The sequence below is a fragment of the Ictalurus furcatus genome, chromosome 5 (assembly GCF_023375685.1).
Source record: "Ictalurus furcatus strain D&B chromosome 5, Billie_1.0, whole genome shotgun sequence".
NCBI lineage: Eukaryota > Metazoa > Chordata > Actinopteri > Siluriformes > Ictaluridae > Ictalurus > Ictalurus furcatus.
Genome location: NC_071259.1, coordinates 18,077,581 through 18,090,197, shown reverse-complemented (window position 1 = coordinate 18,090,197; position 12,617 = coordinate 18,077,581). Strand labels below are relative to the sequence as shown.

The 12,617-nt window shown below is 43.7% G+C and overlaps 1 protein-coding gene across 2 annotated transcripts in view; it reads left to right on the top strand.

Annotated features, from left to right (window-relative positions):
• commd10 (COMM domain containing 10) overlaps nucleotides 1-5,165 on the top strand; it is a 58,065-nt gene extending 52,900 nt beyond the window's left edge. For both annotated transcript variants that reach the window (XM_053625001.1, XM_053625000.1), the window contains 2 exons: nucleotides 3,327-3,386; nucleotides 3,488-5,165. In XM_053625001.1, the coding sequence (XP_053480976.1) occupies nucleotides 3,327-3,386; nucleotides 3,488-3,526 (99 nt within the window). In that variant the 3' untranslated portion in view covers nucleotides 3,527-5,165. The remainder of the gene's footprint in view (nucleotides 1-3,326; nucleotides 3,387-3,487) is intronic.
• Nucleotides 5,166-12,617: the final 7,452 nt, after the last annotated feature.

Genomic DNA, 12,617 nt, shown 5'->3' with positions numbered 1-12,617 from the left:
AATATACAGGAGGCATACCATGAGCTAATATGTTGGCATACTAGCATACTATCATATTAGCGTCAGTGTTGAGCAGCAAGCAGGAGCTGGAAGATTCCCCCATGTCTTTAGGGTCTGGTGTATATAAAAGCACTTCAGCTTCCTTGTAAGCCACGACATTGATGGCCAGTCGGTGGTGGATCGAAACATTCAAGTGCACTGAATCCACCCAATATGTGTACAATACATCTGTGCTAATACCACGAACACTGCACACATGCTTATTGAATCTGAGCTACAAAATCACCATGGAGATTGGGACGTTCATATTCAATAGTGTAGAGAGCAGAGTTCTAAAAAACACATCTGTGGCTACAGAGAGCTACGTGACTGACAGCACAACTAACATGTGTCTCAATGGTACATTTCTGATACAGCACAAATAAGCATCACCTGAACAGGGCTTTTCTTATTCTGCCACCAAGAGTGACACTGGTGTAAGCTTAGCCATGTTTAATTTGTTACATTCTAATGCACAGCTTTTCTTTATATGCTGCTAAGAGTCTGAAGGGATCACACAGTCATTAGGTTTCAATTATTGTACTTTTATTAAGTTGAATGTTTTAATCATTTTAAACTGGAAATCTGAGACACAGATTCAGGCAATGCTTATTGGTGCTTTATCAGAAATGTACTGTCGAGACACCACCATATTGTATTGAATTTGAATGTAATCAGATTAGAAAATAGATACTTTTGCGTTTAAGAAAACCCCCCACAATAACCATCGTTTAAGGCCTTCCATGGGCTCACAGAAATGCTGCTTTGGCCCAGGCAGAAATTGAGTTTGACACCCCTGATTTAAATCTTATTTTTCTAGGCGTTAAATATAATGGTAACATGCAGATTTAGTAATAAGAAACGTCTCCCTCCTTCTTTCCCCTTATTCCTGAATGCACTCAAGCAAAGTGAGAACACTATTGTAACTTAACTGTAATAGTACAGCACATCTGCTAGCATCTTGCCACATCTATGACTAATAATATACTGTATGTCTCTTTCTAATTTGTTTATTTACAAGTCAGTTTTATTTTACTCTGTATATACGAGCGTAAACGTCTGATAAACAATGATAAAAATGACAAACGAGTGTAGATGTTTTGTAGTCAATAAAATAATTCAGAATAAATTAGAAAAGGCCCACTGCTTCTAGTACAGGTGCAGCTCAAAAAATTCGAATATCGTGGAAAAGTTAATTTTTTCCCCAAAATTTAATTAAAAAGTGGAACTTTCATATATTCTACATTCATTACACATACAGTGAAACATTTCAAGCCTTTTTTTGTTTTAATCTTGATGACTACAGCTTACAGCTCATGGAAATCAAAAATCCAGTATCTCAAAATATTAGAATAAAGAATTTATAATACAGAAATGCCAACCTGAAATGAGGTCTAATCAGATAATTAATTAATTAACTCAGAGTACCTGCAAAGGTTTCCTGAGCCTTTAATCTCTGTCTGCTTTAGTACACACATTTTTCAGATGAAAGTCAATTTTGCATTTCATTTGGAAATCAAGGTCCCAGAGTCTGGAGGAAGAGTGGAGAGGAACAGAATCCAAGTTGCTTGAAGTCCAGTGTGAAGTTTCCACAGTCATTGATGATTTGGGGTGCCATGTCATCTGCTGGTGTTTGTCCACTGTGTTTTCTCAAGTCGAGAGTCAATGCAGCGTCTACCAGGAGATTTTAGAGAACGACATGCTTCCATCTGCTGACGAGCTTTATGGAGATGCTGATTTCCTTTTCCAGCAGGAATTGGCACCTGCCCACAGTGCCAAAACTACTAGTAACTGGTTTGCTGACCCTGATATTACTGTGTTTGATTGACCAGCCAACTCGTCTCACCTGAACCCCATAGAGAATCTGTGAGGCTCCAGACCCAACAATACAAAGCTGAAGGCCGCTGTCAAAGCAACCTGGGCTTCCATAACACATCAGCAGTGCCACAGACTGATTGCCTCCATACCATGCCGCATTGATGCAGTAATTCGTGCAAAAGGAGCCTCGACCAAGTATTGAGTGCATAAATGAACATACTTTTCAGAAGGTCGACATTTCTGTATTATACATTCTTTATTCTAATATTTTGAGTGGATTTTTTTTTTTTCCATGAGCTGTACGCCATAATCATCAAGCCCAAACCAAAAAAATGCTTGAAATATTTCACTTCAAGTGTAACGAATCTGGACTATATGAAAGTTCTACTTTTTAATTAAATTACTTTTCCACGATATTCTAGTTTTATGAGATGCCCCTGTAAGCTGTCTACACCCCCGACAATTTGTTAACTAAGGGTTGTGGAAAGTAGAAAACTTTTTAATAAGAAGGTGTCACCTCAAAATGCTTTTTTTTTCCTCCTGAAAATGCTGAATTTCACTGACAGGAAGCAAAAAAAGCATTTCACATAACCAAATGATTCATGAGAAGTGCCTTTTTGTGTCAGCCATTCCTCACTTGCTCAGCCATGAGAAATGTCATACTCGAACAGCTCATGAATCACCATTAGTCATTAAAGTTTCATTCAGAAATTAGAAATAACTGTCTGTGGTTTCTCCAAAGCCATCAGCATTTTTGTAGATTTCAGCACAGTGTTGTCAAAATGGAGCTAAAGATAAGAGGATGTCGCTTGTTTTAGTTCTAGTGCTTATCATCTGAGTTCTGAGGACCACCTCTGTGATTTGGTGGTGCGTTATTGTTAACCTAGATCTGTCAAATGAAGCCTGGCTTTTTTGTGCTGCAACTCCAGAGTGGGTTTAACCCTTCCTTTCTGATGCACGTTTGCGCTCGTTCATGGTGTTCAAAGAGCATCACACGTACAGAACAGCTCTCTGTCTCCTGGTTCAGTGACAGCAACTTCCCACATTACACAAGCGAGAGGAATCTTCTTATTATTATTATAATAGAATATTAACATACTTGTACCTTGTCATTTTGTTGTTCACGTATCTGGTACCTTGATACTATTGCTTATAAACTCAAAAGGAATTTTATGTTCTTTGTCACATTTTGCAGCTATTATTTTATAAATGAAACAATATTTTAACGATATATATAATCATTTTGTGATTAGTATTTGTTGAAGCAAGTTTGCTTGTTTTTGTTTTATTAATAAAGCAATTTTACAGGCAAAACTAGGTCAGTGTGTATGCCTTCTGATGGAACTGACTTTATCTAGACAGATGTGCACTAATAATTCATGAGACGCTTTTATGTAGACAGCTGAGTGGGTCTGTTTCTCACTGTTGTTGTTTTTTTGTTTTTTCTGCTCTCCTCCAATTGCTTCCAGCATCTACAGAAGGTTCATGTGGAATTCAGCCACCAGGAACTGTTGGAGTTCTATAACAAGGTCAGACTATTTCATAAGGTTTTCCACTTGACTGCCTAGCCAATAAGTTCATGGTACCGCTGTTGAAACTGTCAAACATTGTTTTTTTATTTCTTTTGCAGCTAGAGATTATTCAAACCCAGCTGGATTCACTGACTTGATGCTGATGGCACAGTTCATAAGGGCAAGTGTGCAGTGTATCAGCCACATTTCCCTTGAGGCCAGGGTCCATACGTCTACAAGATGTCCCAAAAGTCTCCATGCATAGGAGGAATTAACCTTATACATAGTTTACATTATATAATATATATTTTTCAGATATCCTTTAAGAACGCCTTTGACAAAAGAAGAACGTATTGAAATCATTCTCATGGCTGGATCAGGAACCTGTCACAAGGTTGCGATGGACTTTAACAGGAAACATGGCAAACACATCACACACGACACTTGCCAAACTTATTAACAAATTCAAAAAGACTGGAAGTGTTCTGGATCAACTGAGAAGTAGACATCCATGAATATCCACTGATGAATGCACAACCGACATGGTACTGGCAAACATAATCCCCTATATATAGAGACTTTTGGTACACACTATAGTGAAGAATGATTGGTATCCTCAGTTTGTTCATTTCTGTTTAATTACTGCATCATGGTTTAAAAGTCTATGTCTAATTTGTCATCTGTGTGCATTACCGTTTGTGTGAGTCAGATACCGTGAATGCGGATGAACTCAAAGCACTAATGTCATTCTTATTGTACCCAGTACAAGGTTATTGTTATTATAAATAATGTCCCTGCTGGTTGGATTGTCAAATTTTATTGTATAACGTGGTGAAGAAAATGAAATCAGGGGAAAAAAAAAAAACTAGGAAGAAAGTAGTTATTTTAAGCTCCCTCTCAGTACATCTAGCTAGAGGTTTGAACATTTAAAAGTGTGAGTGTAAAGTCACACTCTTGATCAAATCACTAAGTGTACTCAAGGGCCTGTGTCAGATGGCTTTACAGATTTAACTTTCATAAATCTGTCATAAAATGTGGCAGTGCATTCAATATGTGCTAACATTGGCTACATCACTCTCTCCTCTCCACTAATAGCTGGTGTGTGGTGGGTGTTCTGGTGCACTATGGCTGCCATCACATCATCCAGGTGGATGCTACACTATACTAGCTACAGTATACTAGTGGTGGTTGAGCAGATTCACCCCACCTTACCCCATACTATGTAAAGCTATTTAATGACTAGAAAAAGCGCTATATAAATGTAACTAATTAACTAATTGAGATTTCCTGAAACAAATGTTCACTCAAGTTCTTTGTGCCAGTCTCTAATGCGTGTGATGTTTTAATATGAAACAGATGACTATGTCCTAAAAAACCCCAAAAAAGACAATGATATTCTGTGAGCTGTACCTTTTTTATATTTTCATACATTTCTGTTCTGCAACAGCGACCCAAATTTTCATTCAATTTGTAATGGAATCGCTAACGGTGGTGTATAGCTAATAAATGTGTAATGATCCCCTGCAGTGAAAGGTCATTTCACAATAATTTTCACTCCTGTTTCATTTCAGCTTCAGAATTCACAGAAGTGCTAATTGATCTATGGTTTTTTGGGGGGGTTTTTTAATGGTCTTTCTAGTGTTCAAAAACAAGTGGTTTGTATTAATAGCCTGCTAGGAAAAATACTACATTGTTTTACTTCTTTCACAGTATTAACAGAATTACATTTTCAGCGCCCAGTTAATAGGTTCTGGGTTTACAAAAAGCTTCGATATTCATAGGTAATGCCCAGCGAGTGTAAACTTGTACCCTGTAAGCTCTCTTGCCTGGATATCGCTGCAGTTTCATTTCTTAGTCACTATTAGCTTGTGTAACAGTGCACTCTTATTACTTATTAGTAAAACAGGGTAAAATATAAAGTGACCAGAAACAGCATTCAAAAAAGTGCAGATTTTTTGAAAGCAGCTCCTTGTCTAATGATGTACCCCTTAACCTTCCACTGCTGCTAATAGGATAATGACATGCTGTAAAACGCATGAGTTCGTCCTCTATTTAAGATCAGCGTAATGGAACATCCTCCTGGCTTTTCACAAAATGTGCCCTCCCCTGTTTGAAGTCCAGCCAGGCACCTTTGGAGTACTTTGTGCAACATCCATTCATGTGCTAACTGTGAGTTTCCATTGTACCCAATTTATGCTTTTTCTCTGCAATACAAAAAAAGCATCAGAGCCAGTGCCGGAGGAAGAACTGCGTCCCACAGCACGGAGAACAGATGGCAACTCGGTGCCTCACGATGGTGAAAGCGGTTGGTGCTGAATGACTCCAGCAGCGAATCAACAAAATACAGAACACTGAGTTCTGTAATAGGGAGTTGTTTCAGAGGCCTTCTGGACCATAAACACTGACATGAGGGCTTGGTCCTAAGAGGCATTTAAACACTGGCTCCTGCAGTTGTCCCACGTAAAAAGGAGATTAACCTACGGAGGACTGCATCCAGAGGAGCAGGATGTATGCTAGTAATTTGTCCTAAATAGTAAATGGAAAATGACAGAGTTTTGGGACTAATAAGCCTCCATAACACGGTTGGGATCATGTCAGCTAGGCTGCTGTAAAATAAATAAATATATATATATATATATATATATATATATATATATATATATATATATATATATATATATATGGGACATTACAAAAATTCTATGGCATTGGCAAGTAAGGAGTAAAACATGGAGCGTGCTGTTGTAGGAGAATAATCCATCACGGGGTGATGAAATGGCGGGCCTTTACCACCCTGACGTGGATTATTTTTCTATAATCATAAGTCCCAACGTGTTTTAAACGTTTAAACCAAAACAGTTTCGCCAATGATTACTTTGCTTTACTAACGAACGACATGCTATACCTTTTATCCATTTACAGTTACATTTATTGTTGTGGAACATCTACAGAACAAGTTAGTTCTCGTCATCGCTTTTGTTATAGCAACTATAAAAAGTCATTCCCTCACCAGTCTCTCTCTTCACCTCTCTTGAAGATAACGAAACAAAAAAAACGCAGCTAGTCATGTAACCTGGAAACCAGAAGATGCAAACACTCCTGTCCCGTAGACTTTCCTTTACGGCAGAAAACGTACAAACTATTACAATGTGCTCCCGACCCTCCTTCATTAAATGGTGCATAATTATTAAAGCTTTCTGTATTTTCTTTGCTTAATCACAGAATTTTTTCCCATATTATTAGCTTTAAATCATGTGGAGCTTTTACCGTACGAGTCCCTGCAAATGAGCTGAATAACACGTTAGAACTAGCACATTACTATAACTTATGGACAATCAGAATTTGAGAATTCGACAGCACTGCGGTGTAAATTGTTATTTTTGAATGTGACCACATACCAAGCTCAATATTACCGTTATTGTGCTCTTATCTTTTCTGCAATATACACAGAAATCAAAGCAGTCAAGCATATTTTAGACACTTAAAATGCATTATTCATTCTGGTAAAATGTGTGTTTTGAGCATTAGCATAACAGAACAGAAATAGCATTTGTGTGTGTGTGCGTGTTATTAATGCCACCCATGCTCTTTTCTTTTTTTTTTTCTTTTTTTTCTTCATATAGCTGAGATTTTGGATGGCTATATTTGATTCATCTGTTAATCCAGGATCAGCGTATAGTCTGTAGCCAACCTGTTCCAACGCGTTTCCTGTGTGTGTGTGTGTGTGTGTGTGTGTGTGTGGATTGTGAAATGGAAAGAGGTGCCAAGACAGTTTTGCCGTGGTGGGTGCCACTGGGTCCCTACAATCTCGACCCGTCTGTGGAGCCAGACTCATCAGCCTGCTCACACACACACACACACTCCCATTCTGTCATCACTCCATTCTGTCCCCTACAGCCAAGATGAGTGTGTCTTTTCACATCACACAGCTCAGGGATTGCTGAGCACATTTGCACCTGCTATCGCCATAACTCATCAAATCAAATCAAATCAAATCAAATCGAGAAAAAAGCCAATGGGGAAGAATGAGTATTGTTGAGACTTCAACAAGGACTCTTTAAGTCTGGCCTGCATCTAGAGAGGAGGTCTCTGTCTTCTTGGAAGTGCATGCGGGTGCGCCACTATTTTTAGCGAAACACTGTCTCTTTTCTCTTCTAGCTTACTTGGCTCTTCTCACTCTGTCTTGTCTTGAGGCTTCTTCTTGCAACTGTTGCCCCAAAGACAAGTCTGTTCTGGTTGATAAATTCTCGAATGAAGCTTGTGTTGCTATACTGTCTTGGCAAGTCTGTGACCTCACTGTGGCACCAGGCTGGATTTTTCATTGTGGATTATCCGATATTACTATGGTGATAGATAGAAGACCATATGAGGAGCTATATAGAGGCATATGGAACTTTTTATTCCTCAGGCTGTCAATTAACTCACCATGTAGTAGTTATTTTTATTCTACTCTTAACGAATGGGAGCACTCTATAGTGCCAGTCTGAAGCCATTTTGCTAAATCAAATGAATTAAAAAGGGATTTCCCTGCTGTCAACTGTTGCATCTTTTCTTGAATTAAGCTTTGTTTTTTAGTGCTCAGGACATGGCTTAACAAACATCATGCATATTTCTTTGAAAAATTCAGTTTGAAAATTCCAATTAAATTCAGTTGTTAAGAAACAATTTAATTTTCTAGATGTCCTCATAATACCCACAGCCTCTTCACTCCCCCACACAGACACGGTGCATGGCAGGCATACCCACCCGAATAATTACACACTGGCTAATCCTGTTTCCCAAATCCAGGTACCTACGGCTCTGGGGAGAAAATCCCATTGCTGATGCACATTTCTCCATCTGCTTAGCTTTTTATTCCAGCCTCTTGTATCTTGATGCGATGACTCTATTGCGAGGCAATGACCATTATTTTCTATGAGAACCCATACATGCACACTATATCTCTATCTATCTCTATATCAATAAAAAATAAACGTCCAATCACATTCAACTGCTTTTATTTCTAGCAAATTTTTAGCAAATTTCTATCAAATATCAACAGATATTAAATGAAAACCTGACTGCCTCTGCCAGAAAGCTTAGAATGGGCCATGGTTGGATTTTCCAGCAGGTCAATGATCCAACACATACATCAAAATCAACACAAAAATGGTTTACTGACCACAAACTCAAGGATCTGCCATGGCCATCCCAGTCCCCTGACTTGAAACCCATAGGAAACCTGTGGGGTGAACCGAAGAGGAGAGTCCACCAGCATGGACCTTGAAATTTGAAGGATCTGGAGAGATTCTGTATGGAGGAATGGTCTCAGTTCCCTTGCCATGTATTCTCCAACCTCATCATGCATTATAGGAGAAGACTCAGAGCTGTTATCTTGGCAAAGGGAGGTAGCACAAAGCATTGACTAAAAGGGTGCCAATAATTGTTGCACACCTATATTTAACAAAGATTTTTTGGGGGGATATACCCATGTTGTGTTGGCAATAGTTTTAGTTCCATGAGAGCAGAGTATTTTTGTGATTTTTTTTAAACAAGAGGTCAAAAGGTTAAGCAATAACGACAATTTCTCACAGCCTTCTTTGCTCATATTTACCAAAGGTGCCAATATTAGTGGAAGGCACTGTGTATGTGCGTGTGTGTGTATATATATTTATATAATGCGTGTGTGTGTGTATATATATATATATATATATATATATATATATATATATATATATATATATATATATATATATATATATATATATATATATATAATGTATGTATGTGTATATATATATATGTGTGTATATATATATATATGTGTATATGTGTGTGTGTATATTGTCGCGACGGACCGGTAGCCGGCGCACAAGAAATTAAAATCGCTCCTTCCCCGACTACCGCGCTGGGGCTGAAGAGACGGCCCCGCTGCAATGTTGTGGACAAGCAGGAAGCACATAGCGGTGGGGCGGGGCCACTGACACACCCCCGGCCGATGACTGGTGCGCCACACGGGAGAATTCCACCATCCAGCGGACGAGGGGAGAGTATTAAGGGCCGCTCTTCCACTCGACGCGAGAGATTCCGCTCACGTGACAAGTGCGCGTGGCTTTCTGCGAGATATTAGCATTGGTGTCACTATGCGTGTTGTCTAATCGGCTTTGTGTGTGTGTTTGTTTCTCCCTTGCAGAAGACTTGGACTTGAACGAAGCCTCCACCCCCTAGCTGCACACGCGGCGCTGCCTGACTGCCGAGAAGAGCCTCGATTCCTCCAGAAAGCATTGGTGCGACCCCGGAAGCCCTGCAGCCCACTGATCCCGCACCACACACTGCCACGCCCACACGCAAACACACCGTCACACTCACGCACACCCCCAGAACCTCATAAATAAAGAAAACTGTCGTTTCGCAGTTACAATGGCCTCCTGTGTGTCTGTGCTCCACCCACCATGGGCTAATATCCTTACACCGGGAAGGATATTAGGTGGAGGATGCGGGCACGAGCACAGACCCACCCATAAAAATAAATACACACACATATATATAATATAAATAGAAGAAAAAAATGGACCCCACGTTGCAACGCCTGCTAGAGGCAAGCCTCCAGCAACAGACAGTGACACAGCAGCTCGCGCACAGCGTACAGGCCGTGACCCAAGAATTAGTGGCCCTGAAAACAGCGACTCCCGCCGCCACCACACCTCTCGGTGATCCCGGGAAGGACGGCGGTCCCGTAGTCTGCCCCGAGTATACCTGCCCCACTGGCCCGACCGCCAGCGCTACTCTGAGAGGGGGAGGGCCCTCCGAAGCCCAACCGCCTATGGGACGCCCAGAGATGAGCCCATGCCAACGAAGCCGGACCTGGGGCCACCCAAGAAGGCCCAAAATCCCTGGTTGGCGGGATGTGCACTCCACACGCCGAGGCCGCCAAGAGCCCCTACCCTGTCGGTATGGGTCAAAGGGAGCCCAGTCACCGCCTTGCTTGACTCTGGGAGTACTGTGATCCTCGCCCGGCTGACAGTCCTGCCAAAACAATTTGGCCAGGACGGGACAATCACCGTGACCTGTGTCCATGGGGATACCAGGGAAGTCCCAGCGACTGAGGTCCAGATCTGGGGTAAAGCAGGCACCTGGCCACTCCTAGTCGGCGTTATCCCCGACCTCCCGGTGCCCCTGCTCCTTGGGAGAGACTGGCCAGGGTTCCGGACCGGCCCAGCGCCAAAACCCGGCAGTGGGTGACCCGAGCCCAGCGGGCCTGCTTGGCGCAAGACGAGGGGGACGCCACAGCCGAAGATAAGCCGCACACACACGCTAACCCCATGTTGTCTGTGTTCCAACAGGTGAACCGGCAGGGAAATTTTGGGAGGGAGCAGAAGGAAGACAACCGCCTGAAACACTGCTGGGCCCAGGTGCGACAGATAGAGGGGGTCGACCAGGACCCTGACCAGAGACTCCCCTCCTCCTACTTCCTCGTTCGGGGCGGCCTCCTCTACCAACGAGCCTGCCGCCGAGGGGAGCTTGTGGACCTCCTGGTAGTCCCCAAAACCAAAACACAGACACTGATGCACCTGGTCCACACCCACCCGCTCGGCGGCCACCTGGGGTCACGAAACACTCTGGAAAAGCTAAGGGATCGCATTGTTTGGCCAGGGATGGACGCAGAAGTCCGGGGCTTCTGCCAACGTTGTCCCCAGTGCCAGTGCACCGCCCCACGGAGGCCCCCGCCGGCTCCCCTTATTCCTCTGCCTGTCATAGGCGTCCCCTTCAAGCGGGTTGGTATGGACCTCGTGGGGCCACTCCCCAAGACCGCCCGGGGTCACGAGTGCATACTTGTCATCCTGGACTACGCCACCCGATACCCTGAGGCAGTGCCCCTCCGCAAAGCCACTTCCCGCAATATCGCGAAAGAGCTGATGCTCCTCTTCAGCCGCGTGGGGATACCAAAAGACATCTTAACCGACCAAGGTACGCCTTTTGTATCCAAGCTAATGTCTGATCTGTGTCGGCTGTTGCAGGTTAAGCACCTGAAAGCGTCCGTCTACCACTCCCAGACCGACGGGCTCACCGAAAGGTTCAATGAAACCTTAAAGCAAATGCTACGAAGGGTGGTAAACGAGGAAGGAAGAAACTGGGACCTCCTCCTGCCCTATGTACTTTTTGCTGTCCGGGAGTGCCCCCAAGCCTCCACGGGCTTCACTCCCTTTGAACTCCTCTTCAGACGGCGGCCTTGAGGACTGCTGGACGTGGCTCGTGAAGCCTGGGAGGAACAGCCCTCCCCATTCCGCTCGCTCATTGAACATGTGCAGGAAATGTAGGAGAAGATTGACCGAGTGGCCCCGATCGTCCAGGAGCACATGAAACCCGACCAGGAGGAGCAGAAGCGAGTGTACGACCAGCCAGCACAACCCCGAGAGTTCCAACCTGGTGACCGGGTGCTCCTGCTAGTACCGAACAGTTCCTGCAAGTTCCTAGCCCGATGGCAAGGGCCCTACACTGTTCTTGAGAGGAAGGGGCCTGTGAACTATTGCCTGCGACAGCCCGGTAAGCGAGCCGACACCCAAATGTACCACATAAACCTGTTGAAGAAGTGGGTAGAGCCAGCCCCAATAGTGTCAGCGTTTGCGACCTTGGAGACAAGCCAGGATGAGGGTACAGTGGTCCAGCTGGGTGAAGATCTCACTCCCGGGCAAAAACAGGAGTTATCAGAGTTGGTGGGCCAATTTACAGATGTGTTCTCTACCTCCCCAGGGTTGACGCAACTGGTCCACCACGAAATCAAGACCCAGCCGGGAGTGGTGGTGCAACAGCGGCCCTATCGAGTCCCAGAGGCCCGCCGCCAGGCTATCGAGGAGGAGGTTAGCCGAATGTTGCGAGATAATATCATCGAGGAGTCCAACAGCCCCTGGTCCAGCTCCATTGTCGTCGTGCCAAAACCCGACGGAAGTATGCGGCTATGCAAGGACTTCCGGAAGCTGAACCAGGTCTCAGAATTTGACAGCTATCCCCTCCCCGAGTGGACGACCTGGTGGAGCGACTGGGGAGAGCCCGGTTCATATCCACCGTGGATCTCACCAAGGGGTACTAGCAAGTGGCCCTAGCTCCAGAGGCAAGGCCGAAGACGGCATTCAGCACGGCAAACGGCCACTGGCAGTACCGGGTTCTCCCCTTTGGGCTCCACGGAGCGCCCGCAACGTTCCAGCGTTTAATGGACATTGTCCTGTGCCCACATCGCCTCTTCGCAGCGGCCTACCTAGACGATGTGGTTAT